Source organism: Eurypyga helias, unplaced genomic scaffold (assembly GCF_000690775.1).
Source record: "Eurypyga helias isolate BGI_N326 unplaced genomic scaffold, ASM69077v1 scaffold13015, whole genome shotgun sequence".
Taxonomy (NCBI): domain Eukaryota; kingdom Metazoa; phylum Chordata; class Aves; order Eurypygiformes; family Eurypygidae; genus Eurypyga; species Eurypyga helias.
Window position 1 is genome coordinate 14,069 of NW_010249680.1, and position 21,525 is coordinate 35,593.

At 42.9% G+C, this 21,525-nt stretch overlaps 1 protein-coding gene across 1 annotated transcript in view; it reads left to right on the top strand.

The window, feature by feature from the left end:
• Window positions 1-990: 990 nt before the first annotated feature.
• The window catches only part of ZNF804A (zinc finger protein 804A), a gene marked incomplete at its 3' end in the record, with an annotated part of 37,005 nt that continues 16,470 nt past the window's right edge, over window positions 991-21,525 (top strand). The window contains exons 1-2 of the mRNA XM_010151456.1: window positions 991-1,086; window positions 1,513-1,656. Coding sequence (XP_010149758.1) covers window positions 991-1,086; window positions 1,513-1,656 — 240 coding nt within the window. The remainder of the gene's footprint in view (window positions 1,087-1,512; window positions 1,657-21,525) is intronic.

Sequence of the window (21,525 nt, forward strand, 5' to 3'; positions counted from 1 at the left end):
CTGTATTTTCTTACTACTTGAGACCAAGAACTGAGCGCAAAGTTTCCAGGATAAGCATCCATACGGCATAAATGTATTTCAAAGCGTAAATCGCTGCTGTTTCTTGAAATAAAACGCTAACACGCTTTGGTTTTAAATGAAACAGATTTTATGAAACATAGTTTTAGAAATGTGTGAATTCTTCATGTGTCAGCCAGTATGCAAAACATCACTCTGAAGTGGGTTCTGCAATTCTTTCAATGGATAAAATTTTGATGAGAGAGTACCTCAGTTTGGGTATGAATCAATGGTGTTTGCTAACAGTCCAATCATGCTGAATTATATTTGCAGTACTGTTTTAAATGAGTACTTTGTGAATATAATTCTAATTGTATGACTGTTATTCTTCTCTCTCTCTTTTTTTTAATAAACATAATTGTTAGGAAAATATTCTAATCTGATAAAAATAATTTTTCCATTTTTAACTCCCAAAATATATTGGAAGTATATGAGTCCGAAGCTGTGAAAACTGCTTGCAAATACAGACCTTTTACCCCAAATTAACTCAGTTTCGGGTGTTCTGATTACAAGATCATCTTTTATCTTCCTGTAAGCAAACAAGGAAGAAGACAGAAAAAGGGGGAGTTTAGGGTCTGTTGCGAAGAGCTCACAGTGATGAAATTTTGTGAAACCAATCAAAGGGGTGTAATTTCTTAAACAATATTTGCCACATCGGGGATTTCAGGGTGTGATTCTATCCCAGACTTGTCAAAAGCAGAAGTCATTGCGCTGAAGCTGTAGATGTTCCGTGTTTTACTGGTATTAAACTGATTTGGGGTGACAGACCATTTCCGTGCGCTTTCGAAACAGGCCGTGTTGTCATCAGTGTGTTTAGGATATTAATAAACGTTGTTTGTATATAATCTGCTCCTAAGTTATAAGCAAGGTTGTTTGTAATGCTTATGCTAATGTATGGTAAGGAGAGATGTGTGTCAGTCCTTCCAATACGGGATGCCAAATAACAGAGGTGTGGAAGGGACTCATTACATCTCGGCTACAGAAGTGTTCCTCACGTTTTCATGGGTACATGTGTTTGAGAAGGGCCCAGTAGGGGTTTCTTTAATTTTATCTTCCTTTTAGGAAGCGTATTTTCTTGTAAAAGCCTTCTAACTAAATTACTTCAGGCTTGGGTATATCACCTAGCAGAACTTTAGAGCAGCGAGTCTTAGGTCGAAATTAAGTTGAAAATAGCCTTCAGCATGATAAATATTTCTATTTGGACAGAACCTGGGGCAATCCTTCTAGCCTCTGACAGAGCCCCTAAGGGGAGCTGGCAACTGTTAGAGCAGAAAGTGTGCAAATCTTCAGCCTGGCAGCAGATAGAGTAAATATGTGCAGTGTAACCCAGCAAATACGTGAAGGCTTTTAGTTAGAGGTGTGTAAATGTTTACAAATACGATTAACTGCAGAGCACAAAATCCATTCGCAGCATCAAAGGCAAAACTAAAATTACTTTTTCCCGCCCCCTTCCAGGATTATGCTGAAAAGAAAAGCACGATAGCAAAAGCTCTGGAGGACCTTAAAGCCAACTTCTACTGTGAACTCTGTGACAAGCAGTACTATAAACACCAGGAGTTTGACAATCACATTAACTCTTACGATCACGCTCACAAACAGGTAAGAGAAATCTGCTTGCTACTTCAACTTAGTTTCAGGTAGAATAATGAAACGAGACATCCTTCAGGTGGGTTTGGATATCGCCGTTGGCAGTTGTGGCCAAATTTCAGGATTTGGGAAGCAAAATACGTTGTTTTAGAAACAAAGCTTTACATGAGATTTTACAGTCGAAAATCCTGAGATGGAAAGAAGGGGAAATGTGAACAGTTAAGTTGTGGAGAGGAACAGGGAATGATGAAAAATACGATGAAAAATGTAAACTTACAATTTCCTTGTTATCAGTTTAATTTTTCATATAAATAAATACTGTGGTATGCCTGGGAGATTACAGAGAAGCATTTGTGGCAGCAGATGTGCATGGGAAACTTGACGTACACTTCAGTAAACTTTCTTTTTGCACAGGTACAGATCTGAAATAGACTGTTATCAGTGCTCTGAACATAAAACACCTGCCGTAATGAAAACTTCTTGGCTCAGCTTGCAATAAGCTTTGTGTGAACTTTAAAACGTGGGTATTTACGTTTTTACCACCACGTTTTATCACCGCACCCCCAAGTTGTGTCCCCTGCTTGGGTGACATAAAAACAGTGCTTCCGTGTAACAAGTGAGGCAGTGCATCCCAGTGCAACATCCTGGTCTCTGCAGGGGCCAGGACGCTGCAATTCGGAGCAAAATGCGGTGCATCTTGACCCCACTGAAGAGATATGTGATGATTATGTTAATTTGTGTAATAACCATGCAGGAAAATTCTGCATTGTCCACTTAGCTGGAAATTATTCTGTATCTTTTTCTCTGATGAAATCTTATGGTTGTGGATCTGGATTGATTGCTTTTCATTCTCATTCAGTCTCCCCTTGTCCTGTAGTTCTGCTCAGGGGGAATGTACATGAATTGCTGTGTGTTTTGTACCTGTATTATGTAAGCCAGTGATTTGCTTTTCTTTCCTTCAGCTCTTCTCCCTGGAATGCTCCCCCCTCTCTCCCACTGGTGTTTTTATTTAGTGCGGAATTTACACTGTCAGCTTTACATTTTCTAAGTGTTAGGTTTAGTTTGAGAACTGCAGAGATGTGGACCTCATCAGCACCAGCCATCTGTGAGAAACTGGAGGGAAATATGTATTTGATAAGAAATTAGCGGGTAGCTTCATTGCATCCTGTGGGTATTTGGTGTGAGGTGGGAATGTTTTTAGCTAAAATACAGCTAGAACTGGTTCTTCAGGCATTATGTTTGCACAGCAGCACCTCATTGGTGGAAGGCAGGAAAAAAGAAGCGATGGGCAGTCTTCCCCACTTGAACTTCCCTTAGCATTAGGGTTGTGGTTTTAGGTGCTCTGAAGCATCTTTAAATGATGGGAACGTGAAGGCTGCAGTGTTCATTCCTCTATTCAGTATTGGTGAAAAAGTTTTTGGGAAACTGAGGTCAGGTGTGAGACTGAACCAGGGACTTGCTTCCAGTGGCTCACAGAGCTGCTCAAGTAAACTCTTCTGGAGCGGTTTTTATGGTGGCTTCTATTGGTGTTGTAAGGATAAACCATTCTTCTTCCCATATTTCGGGTGAAAAGAGGGGCAGGCAGCACATGCTGCAGTGCAGGCTCACTCAGAGTTGCTGAACTTTCAAGGAACTTCATACCACGTGCCTTTTTTGAGCAAACTGATTTTACGACATTTGCTAGAGCCGTTTGCAGGTGCTACGGTTGAATGCTCTGATTTTGTCTTGGAACATCCTTCCTCAATGGCAGAGATTCTCCAGCACTTCGGTGAGAGGAACAGATAACCCATCTCTGGATTTAGCTTCATATTTTTCTCTAACTTCCTGCCTTCAATCACACCTTTCTGCTTATAATGGACAGGTAAGGGGAAGCACTTACTAGAAAATGTTTCCCACGAGCCAGGAATAGCTGTAAGCATATGCAGCCAGTTCGGTTTTGCTGATCCCAGCTCCTGGCAATGGTTTGTACATGATCAAATGGATGAAACCTCTGCCTAAACCCGAGTTCATCCCAGTTGTTCTGACAAGCTATATTTAATCCTAATTGAGCACTCTGTTATCACAGCATCTCAGCCATGGGCTGGTTTGTCAGACAGAATGTTCGTAACAGCTTCTACACCTCAATTTTATTTTAGAAGATTGACTTCTTTACTTTCCATTGAATAAGAGGTGGTTAGCACAGAAAATCTGGATGGAATGTGAGATACTATAATGACATGGGGTTTATCCTCCGCTTGATGGGGGCCCAGTACTGTCAGAGATTGATTGTGTTTTGATTTATTGTCTTATAGCATCTGAATACCCACTTTATGAGGCCAGTCCAGAAAGAAAGGGTAGAAATAGGTGAAAACTAATTTTATTTCCCAGGACCTGAAGCAGTTCAGACCGGTGTCTCAGGATCTCCACTCGCCTCTGTTAGTTTTTTCTTGTCCTTAGCTTTCACAGTGTGGTTTAGAGAGCAATATGGGTAGCCTGATGAAATATTCCTGGAAAAGCAACTCGCGAGCAGTCAGTGGTGATGGAGAAAAATGAACTCTCTTGTTTGCTTTGAAAGCCTAGACCAAAAAAAGGAAAACCAAAATAGAATGCAGGTTTCTTTAAAAATAAAACTGTTGTGGGCTCAATACAGAGAGAAGTGTAACTGAGGCAGAACTGCTGTTATTTAATATAGCCATGAGAGAATTTCTGTTTGATGATGATGGTCTAAAATCACAGAATGCAGCTTCTTAGAGCTATGCCAGGATGTTAAAAAATACCTGTATGATTTTATACAGCATCTCTTAAGTATTTGGAAGTGCACGAGAAGCTCTCTGAAGTGCTGGATTCACGCAGGGTGAAAAAATCCTGCCTGTGTTCCTCGAAACGCTGCGGTTTTGATTAATGTGGCTGGGCATTAAGTCTGAGGCTCTGAATGACCTTCGTCTCGTAGCTGTTCAGAGTCGGTGAGTTGTTTTGTCTTGTTGGTGAAGAAGGCTGGATCACACAGCTAAGTCCCCTACATCAGTCATTCCTCCAGAGACTTTTGTGGCTACAGGAACAAAGTGGTTTTATTCCTGTATTTGAAAGTCTTCCTCTCCATCCCAGAACTTCTGATTTATCGCCTAATATCACAGCAGAGCACCCGGCTTGGTGCTGTTTCATCTCCCAGGGGTGCTCTTCCAAATATCAAACAACAAAAAACAAAAAAAAGGAGAAATCAAAGCTGTGATGAAAACAAAAATTAATAGCTCTAATGCATTTGAATCTAGATATACAAGTACGATCTACTAAGTAAATTGTAAGTAAGAATTTGTCCCCACAGAATCAAAGGTCATTTCTCAAACTGTGTCTCCTTGGATGAAAATTATCTCCCGGGTCTAAAAATGTAGTTAAAATTGTATGGAGGGTCTAAGGCACAAATTATGCACGAAGACTAAATTAGTAGTTGTCGTCTTTTCCTGCTCCAGACACAGCTTTCTCCTGTCTACATTTTTCTCCCCTCCTTACATCTTTTTTCTTTGCACCCTTGTTAAGAGATCAGTGCCAAATAGGTTAGAGACTATCAATGTCAGTCAGAAGTCTGAACTTTTATCATCTTTATGTGTTGGAGTAAATATTTCATGGAATATGGGTGAAGAAAAAGAAATTCCAAACCGGAAGGGTGTGGTTAGGCATAACAATAATAATAAAACCATAATTGTACTCAAGGTGTACCTACTATGAGGTATGAAGCATATAAGGTATAAAGAGGTGCATAGCACATTTGGGGATGCCCGTATTCTCAGCAAAGATAATGGGAAGTTACCGGTTGTTTGACCCTGCAGTTTAAAACCGAAGCAGCAAATCCTTGCAGTCATCTTCACAGCTCCCATCCCATCTCATTGTAGAGTTACTGCCTCTTAAAAAAAAAAATCCCATCCCTTCTACTTGTCGCTGTGTATTTCTCTTCTGCCAGTCACTGTTGACAAAGTGTCCTTGTTGCATTGGTAAGGACTTTAAAAAGTTTGAAGGTGCAGCACTCCTTTAAGCAGCTTTTTAGGACAAAGTTTCTGTATTTTCTCTCTGTCAGGAATGGTCGTGCAGTACAGGGATCCCTCTTCAGTGCTATGGAAGTCTCCTGGCTGGTCAGATCAGGACACCCCCAAGAAAACCAGTTGGAAGGCATGACTTAGATTTTGGACTCTATTTATGGTGTCTGAGGAAATCTGGAAAGGTGTGTGGTTGCCAGCGGAAGCCAGACTTGATCTTAACACGCCTCACTGCTGTTTGTTCTCCGTAACTCCGGAAATACAAGACAGCAATGGGAATTTTCCCCACCCTGTCAGCGTCTTTCTGGTTCCCTTCAATGCACAATGAATTGAGAAGAGTGGAGGGGGGGGAGACACAAAATCCCCAGCTTTGTAGGCTGCTTTTGGGAATAATCTGAGTCTGCAGAGGATGCGCTGCAGAGCATCTGCTGGTGACGAGTAGGTCAGTTCAGGGCACTGCAGTGCATCTGCTGACAGGCCACCTGCAGTTTCTGGGGTTTATATCTCTTTGAAGGGAAATGCGACATGGCCTGGCAGAATTGCAAAGTGAAAGGAATTAACTACTTACCGGGAGCCAACAGTATTTTATGTTGTGTTTTTCAGGCCAGCTTTTTGCAGGTTGCGTTCCCCTGGGACTATTGCAGTCAGACTAAAACCGAGGCAGCACGTTGTGTACCGTCTTGGAAATGCAGAAATAATGGTTCCCAAAAAAGTGTCATCTCTTAGAGCAGTATGTCAACAAAGGGCTTAATCCTAGCACAGAATCAAACCCTAATAGCTTCAAAAATGTTCTGTACATTGGCTTCTTCAGCAAAACGAATGTGATGTGGTGGGTCATAGCTTTGGGGATGTTCAGCACTAAGGGATTCCATAAAATAAGCATATTAAAACTTCTGTTTCTCCAGTTTTAACCGTAGCCCTTCCTGTGGATAAGCTGGAGCTGGTTATTTGATGGAGTAATGGTGCAGGGGATCACCATGAGGGATGGAGAGCATAATGGTGAAGGGGGTCACCGTGGGGGATGGAGAGCGTAATGGTGAAGGGGATCACCAAGAGTGAAGGAAAGCAAGACAGCTCTTGTTTTGTGACATGTATTTGGCTTTGCTGCGCTCTGCTTGATGAGACGTGGATGCAGAGCCCAAGGTCAGCTATTCTCAGCTGTGTCCTGTCGTCTTTCACCGGTTGGCAGTCCTCCTGTAGCTCATAGAGTCATGGAATAGTTTGGGTTGGGAGAGACCTTTAAAGGCCTAGTCTCGCCCCACGCCCCTGTCAGTGAGCAGGCACCAACCAGATCAGGTTGCTCAGAGCCCCGTCCAGCCTGACCTTGGATGTTTCCAGGGATGTGGCATCTACCACCTCTCTGGGCAACCTGTGCCAGCGTTTCACTGCCCTGTTTGTAAAAAATTTCTTCCTTATATCTAGTCTGAATCTCCCCTCTTTTCGTTTAAAACCATTACGCCATGCTCTGTCGCTACAGGCCGTACTAAAAAGTCCCTCTCCATCTTTCTGATGAGCCCCCTTCGAGTGCCATGCACCGGGAATGGCATTGCATTTTGCTGGACCTCGCCATGCACTGAGCCCAGCCAAGGGGGACGTTGAAGATGACAAAGTAGACAGGAAGGCCACGGTGACGGTTTATGGCTGAGAGTGATAAAATAAATCACTTGCCCAAGCGCTGCCTAGGCTGGTCTTGGGTCAGAAGAATGCCCGTACGGGTGTCTTGGGGCAGAACCCCCTGTGCCTGTTGTGACGGGGGGTGGGGGGCTCTATTTCTGCAGGGGGAGGCAGCAGGAAGGCGGTGGCAGTGCCAGTGCCAGCTGCTTCACGCCATAGTGGGGAGATGTGACCCCCGCACGTACCGTTGGGTAGAGCTTGTGGGAAACTGGGATGGAAGCACTTGCAGCGTCCTTTTGTTCCATTCCTTGCAAGTGAAAATAATTCTGTGCAACCCATTTCAGTATTTCTCTTTGTATTTTTCTCTTCTTTGTAGCTAAGTGACTTATCGCTTTTAATATCAGATAGGACTCTGGCAGCTGAATTTTCTGGAATGGAGAAACTTTATATTCCTTCCCTTGTTCCAGCTTGTTTCTCACGTTGGAGGAGACCAGCATGTGTGTGTGTTGTTATGGGCAGGCAGTCTTAACTTCCCCAAATGTTAAGCAAGCATAGGTGAGGATTTAACATTTTTGTCTAAATCAGTCTTGTGTAGGTCTTTTTTACTGTTACTATTGCTTTTGCAGAATGTAACTTTGCATTTCTTCCTTTTTTTTTTTTAATTCCTCAGGAAAAGACTGTCATCTTTGTAGCTTTTTTAAATATTAAGGGAGCACCAGCAAATGATCAGCTGTGTTTTTTTCATGGAATCACAGAATGATTTACGTTGCAAGGGACCTTAAAGCCCATCCAGTTCCACCCCACCTGCCATGGGCAGGGACACCTTCCACTAGACCAGGTTGCTCCAAGCCTCATCCAGCCTGGCCTTGGACACTTCCAGGGATGGGGCATCCACAGCTTCTCTGGGCAACCTGTCCCAGTGCCTCCCCACTATCTCCAGGAAGAACTTCTTCCTGATATCTAATCTAAACCTCCCCACTTTCAATTTAAACCTGTTTAAACCCTCTGGATTGTATACTTACGTATATTTGTCATGCAAATACATCCATGAAATGACCCCCTCATCTTCCGAACATTCACTGCTCCATCACTGTATTTCAGTTTTCTCCATGGATATTGCATTATTTAATGGTCATTTGTGATTGGATTGGGATTTTTTTTTTTTTTTTTTTTTTTTTTCTTGGATAAAAATCTTCCTCTTAAGTTCTAAGCACTTGCACTGTCAGTAACACTAATAAGGCTCGTCACCAGGCCTGTTAATTATAGCTCAGCCCTGCTGGTAGCATTGGAGCGGCGTTTTGCAGTAGACATGGTGCTTTCTTTCCCAACTCCATTAAAAAACCCCAACAAAGCTGTTGCTCTTTCTCTGAAGAGAAAGGCAGAACTGCCAACATGACAGGACCCCCCGGGCCACGAAGAAGGAGGGAAGGAGAAACACGGTTCTCTGCTCCTTACAATGTAAGGATGTGCCCAGGGCAAACACTGGAGAGAAATTTCCAAGGGGCAGCCTGTTTCCTGGAAAGACAAGAGCTCTGCCAAGAGCTGCTTCTGGGGGTGCCCCCCCACCCTGGGAGAGTGGTTTGGAGTAGGTGGTGCCCCCCTGATGGAAACCCCCTGGGCCAGTAGTGCCCTGGGTGCCAGCAGAACGGAGCCCAGGGAGGTCATTAGCAGGAACTGGAAGGCCTCAGGAAAAGCGGGAATACAGTCCCATTCCTGGTCTGTTAGTAATGCATCCTGCATTGGAAGGCTGCAAATGGTAGTCTTTATTCTGCTGTACAGAATGGATTGTAAAATTAATCCTTTAAGTTCTGTTACTTACGAATATTTAGTGCGATTAGGGAGCAGCTTTCCACACTGTTTCCCAGAAACTGGCGTCTTGATTGGTATCAGTGTAACGGCATATTTAGGCACTCTGTAGCTCAAAACTTGTACTGACAGGTTAGATAAGGATTTTCTTGAGTAAAATATTAATACTGCACAACCCAATTTTGTTGCCAACTAATATTGTGTTTCCTCATTACCAAAAAAGATATATCACAGCGTTCCTGCCTTAGTAATTAAAACAGAAAATACACTACATGATGTTTTCTGGTTTTCATGTTGGTGAAATTCCCTTCCATAGTAGTTTGATTAACTAACTAACTTTTTCTGAAATAAGTATTTTTAGAACAAACATAATTACAGTAGAGAAGTGTATGTCCTGTCTGTCCCACTGATGGCCTGCAAACAGAATATTAACCCCAGGCACTGGCACTTATTCCACAAGGAGCCTCTTCTTTAACACAGGAGTAGCTTTGCCCAACTGCAACCCTTCCTGAGTTTAAAAACTCGCTATCTATCCTCAGTTCTTTAAATTTTTTTTGCTGTTTTGAGTTATTGCAGCCTTCTGCTTTCTCTGCTTTTCAATATGCTGATCAGTCTGATGATATGGTAAATCACCAATGTTGTATTTCCATGCAAAAAAAAAAAAGAAGACAAATTCAATTCAACCACCCATTGCTCATTTATTTTTATTTTCCAAATCTCAATTGAGCAGGTTACTTCAGAGGGGGACAAAAAATATAGTGGCAGCGCAAAGAGGAAGGGAGGAATAATGGACAAGAGGAAGCATACATCCTGCACGTTTATCTCCCTGGCGTGCATTTCTGCTGTTGTGCTCTTCCCTCCTTTAAGGCCGTGCTCATAAATTTCAGTCCAGCTTTGTCTTTTGAAATCAGTTTGTGAAACCGTCAACTCAGCTGAACTTGAGGCTAACTCTAAACTTTGCTTTGCCATATCGGCATTTATCAGGTTTCTGTGGTTTGGCCAACACTGTTGCAAAAGAAAATACTCTTTTCTATGCGGCACGAAGAGAATAATGGACAGAGTAATTGGGATTTGAAGATAGGAAATAATTTTAATAGCATTTCAATACGTGATTCCTGGAGCATCATACGTATTTTAATGCATCTTTTGGCACACAGTGTATTGATGGGGAGAAATTAGTAAAAAGCTTATGTTCTACAAACTTGAAGATCAGATGATGGTTTACCTGTCACTTGCTTCGTTGTATTAGGCTACAGATGAGCTGAGTAATCATCTGGAAGAAAAATACTCTGTTTTCTTTTCATTCATTCCGTAACAGAATCAATCCCCCAAGTTAATTTAAGCTTTATTATGGCTGCAACGTTCAAACCAATAAACAGAATATGTTTTCTGTAATTTTCAGAAATTCTGAATGCAGTTCCATTGCTGTCCTGAAAGTAATCAGGTGGACTATAGATTAAGTGTAATGAATAATATTAAAAGCATTTTGTTACTCCATGATTTTGAGCTGTAGAACAAAACCAGTACTTACAAGGTTTTAAATGTTCTTAAATGAAGGAGAAATTAATATGTTGCCAGTAATATATTAAAATCTGACCTCTCAAGGTGAATAACTTTTTGTGACAGTGACATGATTTAATTTGTTAAGACAATGAAGTGGTGTGAATGGTTAGTACTCCACTTCTGGTGCTGCGTAAGCCACCTTTTAATTTCTTATTTGCTACCCAAAGAAAAACAAAAAACATTGTGGTTTTGGGTTTTTTTTTCCCTTAGGAGCTCTGCTAGAACTATATTTTGTGTTGTACAGCTTGTGCATGCTGGTTTACACGTGAGAGTTCGTTCTTCATTGGGAGGAACTGTGCAACCTGATTGGTACAAGCCACGTTAAATCTTAGGGTAATTATTACAGTCAGCTGATCCATGCCAAATCAATCCTTCCTTCACGTCAGAAAGAGTTTGCTCTTTTTTTAGTGGTGGCTCTGACCCGTTGGCAAAGCGTAGCGTTGCGATCAGCGTTGCCTGTTGGGAAGAGATGTGATGAGGCAAACAAACTACGTGGAAGCGTTGCCTGTTGGGAAGAGATGTGATGAGGCAAGCAAGCTATGTGGAAGGGATAGTTGGTTTTCCTCAGGTGATGGTTCCTGCTCAGCCTGCGTGCTGCAGCAGGACACTGGGACCTCGACGGAGCCGGGGGTTGACTTAGGGTACAGCTACGGATAAGTTGTTCGCCTTGATCAGACGACTAGCGCTGTAGGCAGACCAGTGTACTCAAGAAATTATAATTACTGCTGTTCCACCTATTTTAATTGCAGTTCAGAAGCAGCTTATAGAGAAATGTCTTCAAATCCCTAAACCGCTTTAGGAGCGTTCGGCAAAGTCTAAAATATGAAATTAGGGGCTGCTTCTTTTCTTTCTCCACGTGCAGTCGATGCAGTCTCGGAACAGTTTAGCTGCAGAGCCTCTTCTGTGTTAGTGGTTGGCTTTTTGGGTTTGAGCTGCGGTGATTAGCTGCTTGGCTCTTGTTTCGGTTTGGTTTTTAATTCATGCTGCAACTGCAGCTGTGCGGTAAAGGTCTGAGTGACTCCCTGATTTAAACTTTCCCCACCCTCCCACTGTAAATGCCGAAGTAAGACTTAGGTAAAGGCTCTCTGAGCATTTGTGGGGACGGATTAGGTGAGCAGCAGGGCAGTATGCTTTGAACTCTGTTGGCAGATAGCCAGTAGCCCTCACTGAAGATTTCAAGAGTCAGTGGAAAGGAAAGCTAGAAGTGTGCCCCTGCCTTCAATCCTGTTCGTATTTTGGAATCAGCTGAGCCTTCGTCTTCATCCCAAGGATACCATACATTGTTATTCAAGTGATACCCCCTACTTTCTCACTGTGCTTGTTCATGACAAACATCCTTGTGACAAACCTGAAGTATGCTGTGAAGGACTTCTCAATTTCTTCCGGAGCCTCCATGTATGACAGAAGAGTAGTGTTCAAAATAGGTTCAACATCAAACAGTTGAAAGTGTTGATGTGCTTTGGTTGAATGACTTACTTTATTTTTTTACAGCATTCAGTCTGCAGAAGACAATTTAAATACAGTCTCCATGACTGTGCCTCCTCTTGCAGGCATCCTTCTCTTTCCTTGAATTTTCTGTTCCAACAGCAAGCTGCATCTTTTCTTAAATTAGAACAGACAAGAGACCCACGGTATACTGTAATATAAATAATAAATAACATCAATTCAAGTTCATTCATGATTGATGCTACTATTTCTAAATGCCCATCTTCTCCGATATGACTCACTGCTGTTGTCTTGATATCCAGTCTTGATAGACCTAATGATACCAAGAGAGAACACAAAAAGCTAGCTCTGCACCAGTAACCCCCCTTCCCTTTTCTAGCACTGAAATTCAGAATATTTTTTTATACAGTAAATTGAAAACTCTACCTTCCTTAATGGTGATTTCTATTTAGTTATTTGTTTTCTCAATGCTGATTCCTATTTATGTTTTTATTTATAGCCACTTTTTTTCAATGTATCTGTATAGCCATTAAGTGCTTACTTGCACTGGCATCTGTATGTTCACATCTGGTACAGGATCTCATTGTGTTACATGATTTATAACTAGAGAGAGATGTGTCTGCCTACAAATTGCTTGTAATGAGAGCTAGAAACAAAGCCAAGAGGCTCACAGTGAGAGCATGGAAGAGAATCACAGACTGGTTTGGGTTGGAAAGGACTTTAAAGACCGTCCAGTTCCAACCCCCCTGCCATGGGCAGGGACACCTTCCACTAGACCAGGTTGCTCCAAGCCTCATCCAACCTGGCCTTGGACATTTCCAGGGATGGGGCATCCACAGCTTGTCTGGGCAACCTGTTCCAGTGCCTCATCACTCTCTCCAGGAAGAATTTTTTCCTGATGTCCAATCTAAATCTCCCCGCTTTCAATTTAAACCCTCACCTCTGTGCGTCTTCCTCCCTTACTAGGATTGTTTTCCTTCTCCTGGCTGCAGGAGAAGCAGCTGTCCCTCTGGCCAAAGGGGGCTTTCGTGGAGGCACACTGGTTACAGTGAGCATTTCAAGAGCAGGGCACTTGTTTAAGGACATTTAAGGTTATCATGTCTTTGTCTCACGGTCAGAAGGCACGGTGTGACACATTGCTGTCACTCCGCATGGTAAAAATTGGAAGACAATGTTGATTTGGAAATGAACTCACAAATCAGAGAAATGAAAGTGAAATAAGTGAATGAAGCATTAAAATGATGCTCATCAAACTCGTCCTTAGTTGTTTTCACTCTCTTTTGCTCAGTAAGAATTAAGCTAACACGAATGGTTCTCTTCCTTCTCTTTCGTGCAACAGAGGCTGCTGCCACCTCTCCTTCTGTCTCATCTCTCTTTGCAGTCCCACTTCTCTTCCCCAGCAGGAGACGTTTCTTCTATGCCCTCTCAAGACTCATTTTGTGCTTAATGAATCTTTCTTTTTTCCCTTGTTTGCATGTGACTGCAACACATGCTACTGATGTGGGTTACGTCACTTCCTTCCCTCATTCCTGCCCATAGTTCCTTGTAATTTGCATTTCTAAGGAATACCCCAGTTAGTATATTTTCCTGGCATCAGGCTACTGTATAAAGTTGGCTAAATTTATGTGTTGTATAAGGAGAAATACATTAAATATACCATCTGAGATACACTACTGTAGTCCACCTGTGAGCATTGTATGTGAGCCCCACTGACTAAGAACGTGTTTGACCCCTAACCTGTCTCACGTCTGCTTTGCCTACAAAGGCCGTAACCTCTTCACTGACCTCTTGGTGTCTTGCTTTGCACAGCGAAAGCTCTACTCTGAGTTCCTCCTTAGTGACCAACACTGCCGACATCTTCAGATGACCAGACCCAGTATAACCAAGTTCAGCTCGGATCTAGAAGAGCAAAGGTTTCTGAGGAACAGGTGAAATCACGGGGGGGTTAACAGCTACAACAAATATAGGCGCTGTTTGCAAGGAGGCTTTCTGCCTTCAGATGCTTCGAAGTAGGTCAGGCCTGAAGCAGATGTCCATCCATCCCATGCCAAAATTCCTGCAAGGCATGTGCTGTGTCCAAGCCTATTTTGGGATTTTTTTCTCTTTTTTTCTTAGCTTAAAAAAATCAGAGTGAGGAGGAGTGGCTCCAAGCAAAGCACTCATAACAGCTGAGCAGTAGGATTTGCGATGGTGAGAGCTGGACAGCCTTAAAATGGTAGTTGTTGAGTAACCTCCCTTGTGATGATGGGATGGGGAGTTACTTTACTTAAATAGCGGTAGATAATGTCTTAAATCGTAGCAACTCTTTTCCAAATGACTAGTGAATTTTCTTTTCAGGCACTGTTTGGATATCTTGTTTGGGCTTTGCACGCCTGCCTGGCTATGAACTTGATTAACAGGAAGATCAACAAGGCAGAAATAATGTCATATCATTTTCCTCAAGCAATACTGAGGAGAAAAGATTGTGTATTAAGAAGTGCTGGCTTTGGAAGCTTTTTATTCCCTTAAAGGGGATTTGAGATAAAATTCAAGGTTTATGTCCCCTTTTGAGTACAGCTTCTCTCCCTGCTCATGGTACCCTGGAGATTGGCCACTATAAAGGGGCTTCTGTGCCTTCCCCTGGGGGTATGCACGGGGAGGTTTGACTCCTTTGCGAGTCCCTCCAGTTACAGTCTGAACAGGAGCTGTTTGATCTGTAATGTAGTGTTCAGTAGGCAACGGAGAATAACAGGGTTCAAGCAGTGTACGGAACTTTTCCCGATCCACTGCAGAGGGCGAGTGATTCTGCAGGTGAAGCCAACCCGGTTCTGCATTGCTCTGGATTTTTTTGAAGTGAAAGGGGGAAAAAAAAAAGGAGAAGCATGTTTCTGAGCTCGGTTAACTCTTGGTCACAGAACAAGTTAATGGCCCTGAGTGCTGTGCAAGGTCCGAATGAAACGGGGGGAGCAATACCCTGCCTGCCCTTGCGCTTACTGAGGGGAGAGCTCCTCTTCCCGTGGGAAGTGGCTGCAGGCATGCAGGAGTCTGCTTGGCGCTCTGAACAGGTGCCTTTCGCTCCCTGGGCAGGGACTGTGTAGCTGGAGGGTGTAAAGCAGCATGTGCCGTGCCTTCCTAAGCGCTTGGCTTCAAGCACTCGCTCGTATGCGCGCGCTTCGGAAAATAAATAAATAAATGGATGAAATACACATAATGAAAATCTGAAATCCCAGTCAGTTCTGGGAGCACAGATGATTTCTGCGAAGTAAACGGCCTGGTATGCTGCTAAGGAAAATATTTTCTTGTACATTCGTAACTGCTGCCATTGACAATAAAATTGCTTGAAATATAAAATAATGGTAGCGTGTTGCCTACCATGACAGAAACTGTAAAAGGTTTTGGCCTCTAGTGTGCTTTAATGGGTGCTCGACAGAGGAACTGACACTTCCATTTATTAACTTGTAATTGTCCAAAATAAATCCCACTTTTTTCCCTCCCATTAGATTGAATCCTAGTATATGTTAATTGTGCTGGGTCTTCTCCTGGCCTGACACCTTGACAGCTCTTGTCAGCTTTTAGGCTACTCCCTTATGAAAAATGTACCTCTACTGGTTATTCTCCAATAATGGCCTTGCCACTCATCTCCTCTTTTTTAATTCCGACATCAACGTTGATGCTTCGCATCGCCCCCTGACAGGAGAGCGTTCTCTAACGACTAACGGTAGGTCAGTGCCCCCTGTTTGGGAGAGAACGCGGAAAAATTAAATCCAGCATTTCGCTTGGCGAGTGTACGCCTGGGGCTCTTGCTTTGCTAAGGCTCAGGTATTTGCTCTTCATTAAAGAAAATGCTGTTGTACAGTAAACTGATTTATTAGCTGTACCACCTAGTGCTCTCATCTCATCAAATCTCACACTCTGCAGGACTAGAGCATCTCATAATTTCTAAAAAAAGACTGCTAATTAACATTTATGTGCTACAGGACATGATGGTACTTCCACGGGTGGCACTTTCTCCTTTGAGTTGCTATTGGAGCACTATAATTCTGTTGCTGGAGTTGCTGCCCTCGAGATATAAAACTGAGACCTTGGCCACCACGAGAACTGAAGTTCCCAGGCTGGTTTCTTAGGAGCGACGGTGGTAACCCCGGTCGTGCGCTGGCCAAAATCCAGGCAGGTAATTAGATTCTGTAACGTTAATCCCCCCTGCAGCTTCAGCTGGTGACAGTGGCTTCTTCTCTTCCCGTCCTCGCCGTTTGGTGTAATTGGTGTGTGCTGGTAGAGAGCTGACACCTTCTGAGTCAGGAGCGGCTGTGTTTCATTGATGAACGGTGTGGTACCGGTGTATTCCTCAACCCCAGCACCTGGAAGAGAATTAAAAGCAATTGCTTCACCGTAGAATTCCTCGCTGTCCGAAGGATAGGTTTGGGGTAAGGAAAAATACTGCTCTCTGTATTTGAGTACTGGAGTCACCAGAAATCCCTGGTTTCTGCATCTGGGTCACATGTCGGCAGATGAACGGTGCAACGACCCCGGCACTGATCACATCACATTGAAGAGAAGCAAGTTAAGGGAATGCTTTTGCTTCCGCTTGCTGGAAGCGCAGTAGGAAAATACCATTTGGCAGGGTTTGGTGTGTTTTGCTGTGGGTTTGTTTTTCTGAAGACTACTCTGATGTGCTCTAGAACGTGCTCTCCCTCTGACCTGGACCGTGGTGGTGTTATAGTAATGCGGGGAAGACACAGTAACTGGGAGAGACCAATAAACTGGTCCTCTTCAGGTCATTGACTCTGAAGTATCATAACCTCTGTTAAGATGGTGTAATTAATGGTTTCACTGCATTTGGGATCTTAAAGAATGAAAGGCAAAACTGTCAAAATCGGTGGTAATAGAGTTCTAGTTGGGCTGAGCCTGGAAGACCAAGCTGCCTCCCCAAAGAGCAGGGACTGGAACGACCAGTTCTTAGAAAACATGATTGTCACCCCAGGTTCTCCTGTTTCCTTTAGAATTAAGAATGACAAAAAGGAAGACATTTCCATCATAAAACCCAATTCAGAGGGCCATTAAGAAAGACCAGAAATAGTTGAGGAGCCCTACAAGAGGAAGGATCAACTGATTTAAATATGAACGGGCATTAAATGTGACATGACTTAGTCTTTCCTAAATTTTACATCCCATTGGCCATTTATTTGCTGCTGGTGGATAGGGTTAATCTCTTCTGTGAAGTATCAGTGGCTGGGGAATTCCTCCAGAGTGGAAGTGGGAGAGGCAGAGCAGAAATCCGGACCCAGATTGCAGATGTGCTGCATACAGGATGCTAGCTGGTGTCTTGAGGGTCAGTAGAAATTTGAGACAGAATGATTTATTGTTAGTGATAGTGTCCCAGGCAGAAGGGAGAGTTCACAGCATCAAAGTGACGTGTACTCTTTGTAGGCACACGAGATTTGTTCCACAGCATCTGTTAAAAGAGGAAAACAAGCTGAAGCTGCGCTAACGTATCTGCTTGTCAGGGTGTGAGGCTGCTGCCTGTAGTGGTATCAGAACTCTTTATTGCCTTTTGGAAGGCACTGGATCTGATTTCAGTAGTGGGAGGTACTGGGGACTTTCATTGCTTAAATGTGCATCGACCCACCGTGTGCTTGTGTTAGGGGCAGCTGTGTATATGCAGTGTCTCAGGGAAGGATTTGAATTTCTGGTGGGAAGCCAAGTATCCAAATTCAGGTTTTCGGTGATTTTGTTCTTAGACTTCACCATCTTTTAGCCATTGAATGAAAGCTTGAAGTTTTAACTGCAAAAATACTGATGTTTTAATACAAGTGGTACTTAAAATTATGCAAAATTACTTAAACAGTTCCTATATTTTGGTTTTAGTGTCCCTTATCCATTACAATCATTAGGATACATTTTGGAAGGCTGTCAGTTTAAAAAATTATTTTCTTTCACAAAGATGGCCATTTGCAATTTTTCACCCAGGTTCTGATTACCCTTCTTAAATTTTAGAGGGAAAAAAGGGTAAAACCCGAGCGTAAGATGTTAGTTCAAGGCATAGCTACATTCAGTTTATCTCTATGCAGTAAAGTGCTAATACATCAATAAGAATTGATGAGAATAAAAACCACTTATATAAATTCTAGCCAACTTATTAAAGCTAACTAGCTGCTACTTTAATTCCATCACAGAAAGTTATTTCTTTTAATGTTGCTGTAACTGGGGCAGTGGGATGAAGAGTGGGCTTTAGTTGTCTGCTTGCAGCTCACCCAGGGACCTGATTCCTCCAAATTTGGGAAAGTCCTACCAAGTCCAGGTGCAGGTGCCCAAACTGAGCTCTGGCACAGCCTTTGAAGGATGGTAAAATGGCAAATGGTCCTGAAATAAGTCAGGTGCTTGTCTGCTGCTCCACTTGAAGAAATGTTTTGCATCATGAAACCATAGACCATTCTCCTGCCTGATGTTGGCAGTGAGCTGTGACTTTGCTGATCTGTAGCTGATTTTCACTTATAAACGTCTCTCCCTCCGTTACAAGACAAAACAACGTGAAATGGGCCATGTGGATTGCAGCTCCTTCTAAACGTTCTCAGATCAGAAAGCAGTACCAGTACTGGGCAATGTTTTCCATGGCAGCTGCTCCACACAAACTGGATTTTACAGGCAGAGTTTGAAGGATAGGCTGTGTGTTTTGATTCACAACTGAGGCCATACAGCAAATCTGAGTCAGAGCCAGGAATGGTGTATGAGACCCTGATTGTCTCTATTTGGAGCCTATTTGGCCACGCTTTCCTTCACTTCCAGATGTGCTCACCACCCCGTGTGCCATGCGGTCACGTGCTGATGTAGCCTGGTTTTGTGGCACCCTGGTAAGGACAGGAGTTCTTTCAGCATATCTAGTGCTAGTAGCAATAGTGCTACTCTCTGCAGAATTGCATGTTTCTACTGGAACTGGAAGACGTTTTAACGTCTGTGTATTTGTGTTAGAGATAAAAGTCTAAGTTTTTTTTTTCAGAAGCTTTCTAAACTTTGGAACCTGAGACGTTTTCTAAGCCTTCCTGAGTCCTTCTGTGCCTATGTAGTTGCATCCTGCGCAAGCAGGCAAGAAACAGTTGTTTGGGATGACAGTTTGATGAATGGATTCAAGACTTTCGTAAAGGATGAGTCACTTAGATGCCATTAAGAGGGAGAATTCCAGTATATCCGTGATCTGCAGCGGGAAAAAAGTGTCGCTTGTGTAAAGCTGTGTTCTTCTAACCTTCCCTGAGCATTTTCTGTAGTAGCAATTTTGCAAAAAAAAGGAGAGTGGCAGGGAAAGACAAGTGCCTAAAAGACTTTTTTCCTATCCCAGCCCTGAGGGGACTACGGCATACCGCTGAGAAAACTTGGAGCAGTAATGTGGGAACCTTAAGGTAGAAGTAACATTCGAAGATGAACCTACTTTAAGGGATGTTGTGAAGACTGAGAGCAGGTATCTGAAATATCTGGGTGTCCATGGCAGATAACCTGTGGAGAAAGCAGGCAAAATTTTGGTAGGAAAGAAGGAAATCTCATCAGTTGCTTCTGAATTTTTTATAGCTATCTGTAGGAGAAGAGGTGTATACAGTAATTTGAACCCAAACATGTGGAAAGGTTTTCCTCTGTGCTTCATTGGAAATGTCCATGAGATTTTCTAGAAAGAAATTGATGTGTGTACTTGACAAAATTGGAAGAACAACAACTTTGGTGGATGCAAACCAGAAAAATACGGTGATCACCCAGAGGGTTCTCCTGCCAAATTAAAGGCCAACAAAGATACCTGTTTCAACTGAACAGTGTAAATCTTGTGCAGCAGTGGAGAATCTGGTCTGTAAATTGTGTAGTGCTGGAGGATGACAAGGGGTTTGTTTGCAGGGCTGGGGGTTGGCAGAATAAGATTATTTTTTCTGGTCTTTGTAAGAAGAGCGGGCAAGGGTTTCATAGCTCTCACTGGTAGTTCTTAGTTGCAGAGTGCTTTTATTTGTTTCTTTAAAAAAAAATAAGGCACTTTTGGTTTTTTTTTTTAACTTCCCTAAACATACAGCTAACGTTGACCTTGAGATGATAAATCTTCTGCTCTTATTTTCCATTTTCTCTGGCAGTGTTTTATCCAGCAATACCCTCACATTGGGTACAGACGTTTTAAATCTGTCTTCTGCTGAGATATACGAGAGGTCCACCTAGTTAATTGCCCCTGTTATTTATGTGTCAGATAGATAGCTTTTTATGGGCTTCTTTTACTTCTTTTCATCAAAGCTTGAGCATATAGCATTTCAGATTTCGGAGTTCAGCGCTGTAGGTAGTGCTCTCTGCTGTCTTCCACTTGCTATGCTCACCTGTTAATGACAGCCTGTATTGTGAGAGTGGATGTATTTCTGTTCGGGCTGTTCTTGTTCGGAAGAAAAGGTAAAAAAGGATATTGTTAATTTTCCTGAGGAATTGCTTTTTGCCTTTAAACATGTGGACTGAGATTTGGGTGCATTTCCATTCAGTAATGAGCTTTGCATTATTAGTTAATTATTGTTTTTATTGATTTCCTAGTGATTCTTAATCAAGGGCAAATTATCTCCTGAAATGTTCGTATCTGGCTGAGGCGGGGGAATATTGCCGTGAGTTGCATCTGGGTTACATTGGAGCCGGACCTGCCGTACGGATCGTCGGCTACGTTGCGTGTTTGGCCAGTGCTCGAGGCCGGGGTACCCAACCAAACACCTTTCGCAGTTACGTGGGTGAAAGAAACACGCCTGACGTTCAAAGCCAGGAATTTGTTATTTAGCTAAAGTCCTAACAACCCACTGAATTATTAGGCCAGTTGCAATGATGCTGGTGCTTCTAGTCCAAATTTTCCTAACATAAGAGCTCATTCTTGAAAATGGTACAGAGATAAGTAAGCTTTCAGGTGCCTGATCCTTTCCTGGTGTTATGGTCCTCCCAAGAAGAGGAGGGATGTCATTACAAATTGTCAGCACAACGAGCTCTTCGTGTGGAGGAGCGTGGTGTTGATAGTAGTTTCTTCCTTCTTTTTTGCCAGGAAGAGGATAAAGTTTGATGGTTTCTTTCTCCTCGTTCTTGGGTCCATTTGGGGTCATTTTAGTGTATTTACTAACACAAATATGTGCTCTAGGGGTTCCGGATTGCATATTGCAGCAAAATTTGCTATATACAGTGTGTTTTACATATGTTGGATGCTGCTTCATTTTCTTTTTATCCCTTAAACCCACTTTCGTGCCTATTTCAAAGTTGCATTGCTTTAGCAAGCAGTGACTGTACTCTAGTTGATAGCCCTGGGACCCTGGTGTCATGCCATTCCTTCCACTTCCAGGGTCACTGCTATGACCCTCTGGCCATCCAGAGGGACCTGGACAGGCTGGAGAGGTGGGGCTGTGCCAGCCTCATGGAGTTCAACAAGGCCAAGTGCAAGGTCCTGCACATGGGTCGGGGCAATCCCAAGCACAAGTACAGGCTGGGC